Source organism: Tupaia chinensis, unplaced genomic scaffold (genome assembly GCF_000334495.1).
Source record: "Tupaia chinensis unplaced genomic scaffold, TupChi_1.0 Scaffold144982_1, whole genome shotgun sequence".
Classification (NCBI taxonomy): Eukaryota; Metazoa; Chordata; class Mammalia; order Scandentia; family Tupaiidae; genus Tupaia; species Tupaia belangeri.
Window position 1 is genome coordinate 1,085,643 of NW_006204841.1, and position 11,563 is coordinate 1,097,205.

The 11,563-nt window shown below is 41.9% G+C and overlaps 1 protein-coding gene across 2 annotated transcripts in view; it reads left to right on the plus strand.

Moving 5' to 3' along the window:
* Positions 1-11,563, plus strand: part of LOC102484181 (multifunctional protein ADE2) — a 26,302-nt gene that overhangs the window by 8,947 nt on the left and 5,792 nt on the right. For both annotated transcript variants that reach the window (XM_027767959.1, XM_006167698.3), the window contains exons 3-7: positions 3,366-3,563; positions 7,717-7,895; positions 8,516-8,695; positions 8,793-8,906; positions 9,808-9,891. In XM_027767959.1, coding sequence (XP_027623760.1) covers positions 3,366-3,563; positions 7,717-7,895; positions 8,516-8,695; positions 8,793-8,906; positions 9,808-9,891 — 755 coding nt within the window. The remainder of the gene's footprint in view (positions 1-3,365; positions 3,564-7,716; positions 7,896-8,515; positions 8,696-8,792; positions 8,907-9,807; positions 9,892-11,563) is intronic.

Genomic DNA, 11,563 nt, shown 5'->3' on the forward strand with positions numbered 1-11,563 from the left:
CCGCCGCACGGGCCGGCGGCCCCCGCCCCCGCCTCTAGGCCACTCGGCGGGCGCGCACGTGGCCCGGGCGCTGCGGGACGTGCGCAGGGCAGACGGCGCCCGGGGCTGTTCCGAACCCACCGAACCGCGCAGAGCTGCCTCGGGGTGGGGAAAGGGAGCCCGGCGGAGCATGAGGGTAAATAGAACGAGAAGGGGCCAGGAGTTGGAGAGGTGCCTGGAAATCGTGTTCGTCATCAACACGGTGTTAAACAACCAAAATATTCTCCTTTTCTGTAAAGTTAATCGTGGCAGGTTCTGTGTGGCTTCATCTTATTTTCCTTTGTTAAATAGTCGTTGACGCAGTTTTGGCTTTGGAGAGCTCCAAAACCCACAGCCGTAAAAAGTTTACTGCCTTCACTTCGTATTTACCAAATTTACATAGTTACATAACTGTTTTGTCCCCACGTGGTCAGATCCTCAGGAGAGATTGCGCTTTCCTTGTTACATGCGTACCTTTTTCTTGCTCTTAAAACGTTAGGTTGTTCCATACACCCGCTTTCGAAATTTGTAGTGAACCAAATTGCTTGTGTTGGCTGGTCAATCACATTCTTTTCCACATAGTAAAAACTGAATTTAGATCAAAAAGTTGTAGACTCAAGAGAAAGGCCCAGGTAATATTGAGTAGCAACTCCATAGAATCAAGGCTTTGGATTAGAATTTTTTCTGCTATCAGGATACCTTGTCTCTCTAAACTGGTAGAATCGACCGACCATACTTACTCTTCTACTTCCATCTTGTATATCATTGGTAGATTAATTTTTCTAAAATGCCACTGTATGTTTTTGTCTGATTGTTTTTGCCATATTTGTGTCCTCACCACAGAGAGAGACAGGGAAAGTGAGAAATCACCCCCAGGGGAGGATGGCCACTCCACCATCCCCTCTCCATTCTCAGAACTCTGGATTTTTGGCATGCCCAGCAGGAGCCTGCCCTTCCCCATCCTGTGGAAGTCCAGCCCCTTAACCACTACACCACCTGCTGGCCCCTATACGTTTTCTTTAAGCTTTACCATTTAACAAAATAATGTAAGCATCTATTAAAAAGGGGAAAGCCTCCTTAAGGAGTCTGGACATGATGATGGTAAAAGGATGACTGTAAATTAGGTGCCCTACCTTAAAGGACCACCCTAAAACGGGTATAGTTTGTTGAATGGTTACCTCCACTCTCAGGTGATAGGACCCCTGCCCAAGTTTCACCTACCTTTTTTTTTTTGCCTTTTTTTTTTTTAAAAAGAATTGTTTATTTACAGACCAGCAGATGGTATAATGGTTACATCCTGGACTCCCACATGGTAGACTGTGGTTCAAATCCCAGAACTGGTGGCTTGAAACTCACACCAGGCACATGTGCATGTGTGCCCAAAAACCCAAGAGGAGAATGGAGGAGCAGGGATTGCAATGTAGTCATCCCTCCTGGGGGTGATTTCTCAATTTCTGACTCTCTGTTTCTCACTCTTTGGCGAGCACACGTGCCCTATAGCAAAAATCTCTCTCCAAAAAAAATAGAATTGTTTATTTAATTTTTATTATTTTTGAAAAAGAATTATTTATTTCAAATTTACAATAGGGTACATGCGCTCACCAGAGAGAGAGAGAGAGAGAAAGAGAGAAAGTGAAAAAGCAAGACGCCAGGTCCAGGAGTTGAACCATGGTCAACTATGTGAGAGTCCAGCCCCTTAACCACCACACCACCTGCTGGCCCCAACTTCCTATCATTTTTGTTTAATGGTCACTTTCACTAGATGGTTTGATGTGCCTTCTGCCCGATTCCTTCTTCCTCAGCTGCAGCGCGCACACACTGTACGCTGCCCAGTAGTGAGAACCCACACCCAGATCTCCCCTGCCCCAGTCTTTGTGGAGTTCTGCCGCATGCTCTCACTACCTGGTCCTCATTCACCTGTTGCCTGCCCCTTTCTTCTAGTTAAATTTTAATCATTCCGCAGATCTCAACCTAATTGGTTTTTTTCCTAGGCAGGTTAGGTGGCGCTGCTGTGAACACGTGATCCTAAAGTCTGTCTTTGTTGTGTTATGTTTATTATGAAGTCTTACTTACTATCTGCCTTCCTCAGGCTATCCCTTACAAGCAGGAACTAGGTCTCTTACTGCTGTGTCCTAAGTCTCTGGCACACGGATACACTCAAACAGCGCTAATACTCCGAATGAATCAGTAGGTCTGAGATCATGAGTGATTTCTCTCTGGAAATTTCCTTTTTTTTTTTTTTTTAGAATAATTTATTATTTTTTTTGTTATTATTGTTTTTAAATTTGCCCAGAGAGAAAGGGTAAGTGATGAAGTAAGCTGCCAGGTCCAGGACTTGAACCCAGATCGGCTATGTGGGAGTCCAGCATCTTAACCGCCCCACCACCTGCTGTCCCCTCTCTTTGGAAATTCTATGTCCTTAAACTTCTATTATCTTTGATCTTCATCTAAATTGTTCTTCCTAATGATCAGGATCAGTTTCCCTAAAGGCTTTGTGACCAGCATCAAAATTCGATTCCTCTAGGTTCCTTTTTGCTGTGTCACAACTGTTAGTGAAGAGAGAGGGTTAATTGAGTGAGGGGCAGGGCAAAATTAAGAAATAACCGGGCAGGGGTGCAGTGGAGGTACTACCACATATAGTAACTCGAAATTAAGAAACATCTGAATGAACTATCATTTTGCTGGCCATAGAAACAAAAGTCAGGAGATGGACTGTCTTTTCCCCCTACAGGCTAGCTTAATATATTGTGAGTGTGTATATGAAAATAGGAGAATAGTTACATTGATTAATTTTCATTCTTTTGTACTTCTCCTGTGAAAGAATCAGATGGATAGTGAAAAGAGCACATGATTTAATATTAGAAGATTTAGAATTTTGTGATTCCTCCATTTCCTAACTGTATCACTCCAACCTTTTTTGAGTCTTAATTTCCTAATCTCTGTATCATCTATAAAGATGACTTGATTTTTTTTGGAGAGGTTTTTGCTATAGGACATGTGTGCTCGCCAGAAAGACAGAGAGAGACAGAAAGCAAGAAATCACCCCCAGGGAGATGGTCACGCTGCAATCCCTTCTCCTCCATTCTCCTTTCGGGATCTTGGGTATGCACACGCACACACACACACGCCCGGCGTGAGTTTAAGCCACTGGATCCGGAACTTGAACCATGGGCAACTACATGGGAGTCTGACAACATAGCCATTACACCAGCTGCTGGTGCCAAGATGACTTGATTTTTAAGACTATTATGTAATTGCTCTGTTCACTGATTCATTAAATGATTTACTCTTCGATGTGCAGGAAATTTCTTCCTAACATCTGATCTATTTCCGTTTTATTTCCACAGTACTAAACATTGGCAAAAAGCTCTATGAGGGAAAAACGAAAGAAGTCTATGAACTGTTAGATAGTCCAGGGAAGGTGCTCCTGCAGTCCAAGGACCAGATTACAGCGGGTAATGCAGCTAGGAAGAATCACCTGGAAGGAAAAGCTGCAATTTCAAATAAAACTACGAGCTGTATTTTTCAGTTGTTACAGGAAGCAGGTAAGTGGCTCCTTCTCCTCCCCCTCTGTCTCCTGCACAGTGATCTCTCTAATGGGATGTTGGCATTATTTGGATTAGCAATATCTTTGGGGGTGTCTTTCCAAGTAAGTTCATTTAAATCAAACCCAGAAATCTTACATCTCACTATGATATTTTACTTTGTTTGAAATTAGTAGGGGTTTTTTTTCCAGCTTGCTACAGGCTGTATATACTCGTCAGAGAAGTGGGGAGAGAGAGAGAGAGAACGTCCCCAGGGAGGGTGGCCATGCTGCAGTCCCTTGTCCTCTCAGGATTTGGGTCACACACACACTCTTGTGTCAGGTGTGATTCTTAAGCCACTAGGTCCAGGACTCCAATATGTGGTCATCCACATGGTTTTTGCTATTGGGTATGTGCATTCAACAGAGACAGAGAGAGGTAAAGTGAGAAACCACCCCTCAGGGGAGATGGCTGCACTGCAGTCCCTTCTTTATTGTCTTGGAATTTGGGGCATGCACGCACGTGCACCTGGCGTGATTTTCAAACTGCTGAGTTTGGGACTTGAACCATGGGGTCCAACTATGGAAAAACCTTGTTTATGTGGAATCGTAAGTATTTGTACTTTTGTATCTTTTGAAATTTGGTCTTGATTTTTATTCATGATAGTGCACACATGCACACAAGACGTGAGAATGTCTCTCCATCAGGGTCTGGTTATTTGGTTATTGATCCCCTTTTCCCAGACCACTAGTTCATCTGTCCACCTGGTATGTTTCAGGTCAGCTGGGCTGGGGATCTGAACCATGGTTGGCCATGTGGCTTCTGGCACACTACCCTGCATCACAGAGGCTGGGCAGTGTCTGTTTTATTTCAGTTCACATAATGATGTTTTCAAGATTCTTACAGATTCATACATATTATGGTATAGGTGGAAAATTGGATCCTTTTTATGGCAGCAGAATTCATTGTACTTACGTACTACATTTTGTTTATCCATTCACCTATTGATGGACATTTGGGCAGTTTCTCCTGCCGGCTATTAAACATAATTCTGCTGTGAACATTGGTGCAAGTATCTGTTTGTGTCCCTGCTTCTAATTCTTTGGATGTAATTCTAAAAATGGATTCACTGGATTATGATACATTTCAGCTTAAGAAGAGGTAGTTACTTTTCAAGGCCACTACATAAAAAATTTCTATCCCAAACATTACAAATCATCTCTTTATCTGAGTTTTGTTTTTTCTCTTTTTCTTTCTTTCTTACTTTCTCTCTTTATTTTTTCTTTTCTTTTTTTTGGAGAGGATTTTACTATAGGGTGCATGCGCTCGCCAGACAGACAGAGACAGAGAGACAGAAAGCAGGAAATCACCCCCCAGGGGGGAATGGCCACGCTGCAATCCCTTCTCCTCCATTCTCCTCTTGGGATCTTGGGCACGCATGCACACGCGCCCAGCGTGAGTTTAAGCCACCGGGTCCAGGACTCAAACCGTGGTCAACTACGTGGGAGTCCAGCGACATAGCCATTATGCTAACTGCTGGTCCCTTCTTTTTTGTTTTTAAGAGAGATTTTTTGTTATAGAGTGTGTGTGCCCACCAGAGAAAAAGAGAAAGACAGAAAGTGAGAAGTCATCCCCTAGGGAGGATGGCCACCCTGCAGTCCCTTCTCCATCTCCTCTCGGGACCTTGGACACACACACACATACGCACGTGGCGTGAGTTTTAAGCTATCAGGTCCAGAACTCGAACAATAGTTGATTCTTTGTAAGTCCTGCAACATAACCATTATGCCATCTGCTGGTCCCTTTATCTGAGTTTTCTAATAATAATCTGAATGAGAGAAAGGAGAGAGGAAGGACAAGTATTTTCTTTCTTTCCTTTTTTTTATTTATTACTATTTTAAAATTTACTATAAGGGTACATGTGCTCACCAAAGAGAGTTAGCAAACTGCAATCAGCCATGTGGGAGTCCAGCCCCTTAATTACCATGCCACCTATTGGCCCCAGACAAGTTTTTTTTGTTTTTGTTTTTGTTTTTTTTTTTAAGAGATTTTTGCTATAGGGCACTTGCGCTCACACGAAAGACAGAGCAGAGAGACAGAAAGTGAGAAATCACCACCTAGGGGGTTGGCCACACTGCAGTCCCTTCTCCATTCTCCTCTCAGGATCTTGGGCACGCACATACACGCCTCTGGTGTGAGTTGAAGCCACCGGGTCCGGGACTCAAACCACAGTCGACTACATGGGAGTCCAGCGACATAGCCATTATGCCAACTGCTGCCCCAGACAAGTATTTTCTTACTGCACTTGGCCAGGTTGGGTGCTGTGTTCCTGCTGCTGCCTATTGGATTCTTTGTTCGAGGATTATTTCCTTCTAATGTTAAGGGGAAATGGCTATTCAGAACTTAGGGCAGCTTTTCTTCTCCTTCTTCTTCTTCTTCTTCTTCTTCATCATCATCTTCTTCCTCTTCTTCATCTTCTTCATCTTCTGCTTCATCAGGCTTTTGCTGCCATAGTCAACCCTACCGGTATGATGAGCCTTCAGCTAACCAACATGGGCAGGCCACCTGATGTGTACCCTTCAGCTAGAGAATAAAACCCCTCATCCTCCAGATGGCTTTCTGCATTGCAGAGTTGCACTACTGCTGGACCTAGGTAGAATATGAGAATCTCTTATCAGATCAGATTTAGAGAGATTAATAATTTAGTGTCACTCGGATGTATTATGTGCTTTATGCAAAATTAGATACTGCAAAGGAAATGCTCAATAAGCATTTGTTGAATGAGTAATAAACTCTGAGACCCATGCCTCTAGTCCAGTAGATACTTTGCCATCTAATATTAAAATGAAATAACTTCCCTTTTTTGAGAATTATTGGGACCAGGTCAGCAGGTGGCATGGTGGTTAAAGTCACTGGACTCCCACATGGCCAACCACAGTTCAAGTCCCAAACCTGGTGGCTTGCTTTCTCACTTTCCCTCTCCCTCTCTCTTACTTTCTCTCAAATTCATTATTATAAATTTATTTATTAATAGTAAATTATAAATTTATTTATTTATAATAATAAATAAAACTTAAATAAAAAGTTAAAGAGAAAAAAATTTATTGGGACCAGCAGATGGTGTAGTGGTTATGTCAATGGATTCCCACGTGGTTGACCATGACTTGAGTCCTGAACCCAGTAGCTTGAAACTCAGGCTGGGTGTGTATACTTATGTGCCTAAGATCCTGAGAGGAGAAGGGATTGTGGCATGTCCATTCCCCCAGGGGCTGATTTCTTGCTTTCTGTCTCTCTCTCTCTTTGTCTCTCTGTCTGTCTGTCTTTCTGGTGAGCACACATGCCCTGTAGCAAAAACATCTCCCAAAAAAAAAGAGAGAATTATTTATTTTATTGATCTTTTTTAGTTTTCTATAGGACATGTGCACTCGCTAGGGGGAGAGAGAGAAAGCAAGCTACCAGGTCTGGCACTTGAACCATGGTCGGTCATGTGGGAATCCACCATATTAACCACCCACGCCACCTGCTGGCTCCTGAACTAACTTTTTAATGTTTGATAAAAACAGTAGAAAGTCATTAATAAGTTTGTTTTCCTACTTCAACTTTCTCTAAATTTCATTTCTTTTTCGATAGAAGTTTTATTTTTGTTTTATTTTGTTTTCATTTTTTTAGAATTATTTTATTTAAATTTATTTATTTATTTAAATTTGGCCAGAGAGAGAGAGAAAGCGAGAAAACAAGTTTCCAGATCTGGGACCTAAACTGTGGTCAGCCAATCCAGCATCCTTAACCATTATGCCACCTGCTGGTCCCCAAAGTTTTGTTTCTTATAAAAGTCAATTTATTCTGTATCCAGTCTACCTTTTGTTTTTTTTCTTTTTTCTTTTTTCCAAGAGACTTGCTATTGGGTGCATGCACTCACTGGAGAGACAAAGACAGAAGGGAGAAATCACCCCCGGTGGGGATGGCCACTTCACAGTCCCTTCTCCTCCATTCTCGGGAATTTAGGCACACACACACCTCTTATGAGTTTTAAGCTGCCAGGTCCAGAATTTGACTGCAGTCGACTATGTGGCAGTCCAGTGATGTAACCATTACACTTTCTGCTGGTTCCTCAGGTCTACCTTTTTAAATAAAATTTCTATGCCTTTTCAAAAACTTTATTATCTCTATGCAGGTATCAAAACTGCTTTCACCAGAAAATGTGGGGAGACAGCTTTCATTGCACCCCAGTGTGAAATGATCCCAATTGAATGGGTTTGTAGGAGAATAGCAACAGGTTCTTTTCTCAAGAGAAATCCTGGCGTCAAGGAAGGATATAAGTTTTACCCACCTAAAGTGGAGCTGTTTTTTAAGGTAATTATTTTATGCTTCTGTGTCTTATAATGTAGCAACAAACTTACCATTACAGACTTAAAATCTAAGTTGTTAAAGCTTTGATGTCATTCTGGGAAGTCTGTGTCAATAATGAATGTTTCCATTTGTGGTAAGACAAAAAAAAAAAATAACTGAAAATCAGCTTGACTTTAGGTCCGAAGGAATAACAAAATGAACAGATTAAAGGTAGCAATTATTAAGAAAGAGGATTAATATTTATTTAAATTTATTTTAATTACTGTTGATATTTTTTCTATTCTAATGCAGGAAACTTTCCTGTTAATGTCTCTTGTAAGTGGAAATACATACAATAAAGGGCATAGGATCAGTGGTTACGATTTTTCATAGGCTTTATTCAAATTGCTTTACTTTTCCCATCTTGGTATATGCTGTTAATCATAGACCCCTGCTTGAGAAGCAATGTCAGTGTGGCATTTTCAAAATTTAAAGTAGCTTTTGAAAGTAGACAGAAAGAATTGCTTTGGATTAGAGGGTATTGTAAATAAAAATCATTTTAGAGGAGATGATTATTTGTGAGGAATTCGTGCTTGAGGAGGAAAGGACTTAGCTATAATTATGCGGCTGTGATTTGTCCTCAGGACGATGCCAACAATGACCCGCAGTGGTCTGAGGAACAGCTGATTGCTGCAAAATTCTGCTTCGCTGGACTTGAGATAGGCCAAACTGAAGTGGATATAATGAGTCATGCCACCCAGGCTATCTTTGAAATACTGGAGAGATCCTGGTTGCCCCAGAACTGTACCCTGGTTGATATGAAGGTACATAAAACAAGAATGTTTGAGAGTAAAGGTTATAACGGGAAAAGTCTTTAGCAGTGTAATTGTAAAAACTTCTTTGGTGATACACTATTCCTAGATTGAATTTGGAGTCGATGTAACCACCAAAGAAATTGTTCTTGCTGACGTTATTGATAACGATTCCTGGAGACTGTGGCCATCGGGAGATCGAAGTCAGCAGAAAGACAAGCAGGTAGGTAATGGTTCAGGTTTTTTATCCTTCGTGAGATCAGGCTGAGATAGAGGAGGAAGGAGAGGAAAGGAGAAAGGCAGTTATCACTCCCTTTGATATGAAGCTGATTTGATAGCTATTTAGGGTTTTTTTTTTGGGGGGGGGGGTTGCTATAGGACACGTGCACTTGCCGGAATGGGAGAGAGAGATAGATAGAGAAGACAGAAAGCGAGAAATCACCCCGCCCCCCCGGGGAGGTGGCTACTCCACAATCCCCTCTCCTCCATTCTCTCAGGATCTTGAGCATGCACGCACATGCGCCTGGCTTGAGTTTAAACCACCAGGTCCAGGACTCGAACCGTGGCCAACTACATGGGAATCCAGCGATGTAGCCATTACACCATCTGCTGGTCCCGATAGCTATTTAGTTTTAAAGATAAATATCTTTCATATTCTGACATAGGAATAACACTTTACATTTATGAAGCAGATTTCTCATTATTTTAGACTCAGCAGTAGCGGTGAGTATAATTTTGTTTGGCAAAGAGTAAATATTTTCCTAATTTTATGAGTAAGTAGTAGATCCAGGACTATACCCCCAAGTCTTACGGATCCTATCAGACTTCATTTCTGCTTTTTCCTACGAAAAACAAAAATAGGACAAGATTCTATACTCAGCGTGTATGGAGTAGTTAGTTGTAGTTGCTAGTGTAGAAAGCACTTACCCTTAGGTGAGAATGAAAGTACGCTTTGCTGCTGAACATTCTCTGATTTGAGACATGAAACAAATCTGTAGACTAAGATATATTTTTCAGATCCGTCCCTTGCTATACAAACTTCTTAATCCCTACCTAGTTATCAGAAGCTCATAGTTTAAAGTAGCAAGAAATATTTGTCTTCTAAGTTTTCTCTTATTTTCTAGTGTTACCGTGACCTCAAAGAAGTAACTCCTGAAAACCTCCAAATGGTAAAGAGAAACTTTGAGTGGGTTGCAGAAAGAGTAGAGGTAAGCCTCATGTGGTAACCTTTGCTGTTAAGTGTTTTTCTTCTAAGAACATCTTGTTTCAAAAAGAAAAATGAGGGCAGCATGGTATGCTTATATTCTTCAGTGACCTTAAAATAGAATACCTTCAGAAATGCATAAGCTGGACTGTCCTTACCTGGTACACTGGAACTCCCTGCTGTGCAGCTCCCAGGTTTCCTATGGGGGGACCTGGAATCCTTAGCCACCCCTTCACTGCTGTGTCCAAATGTCAGTCCACTCCTCCCAGGTTTCCTGTGGGGGGGATCTGGAATCCTTAGCCACCCCTCCACTGCTGTGTCCAAATGTCAGTCCACTCCTCCCAAGTTTCCTATGGGGGGATCTGGAATCCTTAGCCACCCCTTCACTGCTGTGTCCAAATGTCTAGTCCACTCCTCCCAAGTTTCCTGTGGGGGGGATCTGGAATCCTTAGCCACCCCTCCTCTGCTGTGTCCAAATGTCAGTTCACTCCTCCCAAGTTTCCTATGGGGGGATCTGGAATCCTTAGCCACCCCTTCACTGCTGTGAAACTCTACGTGACTTCAAAATGTCACTTTAAGCTTTTTATTATTACAACCAGAATTCAAAGTTGAAGGTGGTTTGTGGTTACCAAAAGCCATAATCACCTTTTAGAACATTATTTTTGTGGGAATATATATATATATATATCTGTGGTAATAGAGACTCATAACATGACCTTTAATTTGGCTCACATGCCTGAAAGACTTCATTAAGGGCCAGCCGGTGATGTGGTGTTAAAAGGCTCCTGTATCCCATGTGCCGACTGCGTGGTTGCAGTCCTGACAATGTGGCTTGAAAAACACGTCGGGCACGTGTGTCTACACCCAAAATTCCAGGGAGAATGGAGAAAGAACGGATTGTGGCATGGCCATACTCCTGGGCAGTGATTTCTCATTTTCTTTCTCTCTCTCTCTCCCCCCCTGTCCTCCTGTCTTTCCAAAACATGTACACACCCTGTAGAAAAAGAAAAAACAACTTCACTAGACAGAATGTGCTGAAGCTCTAGAATAAGATACTTGATAGTTTCCTGATATTAATTAAAAGGCTTGAGTATTAGGACCAGCAGGTGGTGTGGTGGTTAAGGCGCTGGACACTCCCACATGGCTAACCATGATTCAAGACCTGGACCTGGTGACTTGCTTTTTCACTTTCCCTCCCTCTCTGTGTATCTCTCTCTGGTCAAATTAAAAATAAATGAATGAATGAATAAATAAGTTTTTATTTTTCTTTAAAGGCTTGTATATTTATCCTTGATTTTCATTATATCAGGAAACAATTTATCTGATTTTTTAAATTTATGTTTTAGATCTTGCTTGGGAAGGATGTATTCCCTTATACGGAGGTTACTTTTTAAAATAAATTCCCTATAATTTTATTCTTTTTGCTTCTCTTGTAACTTTAGTCTATTAAGAAAGAATGATTCTGGAGATCAAGCAGATGGTGTAATGGTTATGTTGCTGGGCTCCCACATAGTTTCGAGTCCTGGACCCAGCAGCTTATAGCTCACACCAGGTGTGTACGTGCTCAAAATCCTGAGAGAAGAAAGGAAGAGAAAGGATTGCAGTGTTCCTACCCCACCCCCAGAGGGGAGGGGGTGTCGATAGATACCTTGTTTTCTGTCTCTCCAGCTAGCACA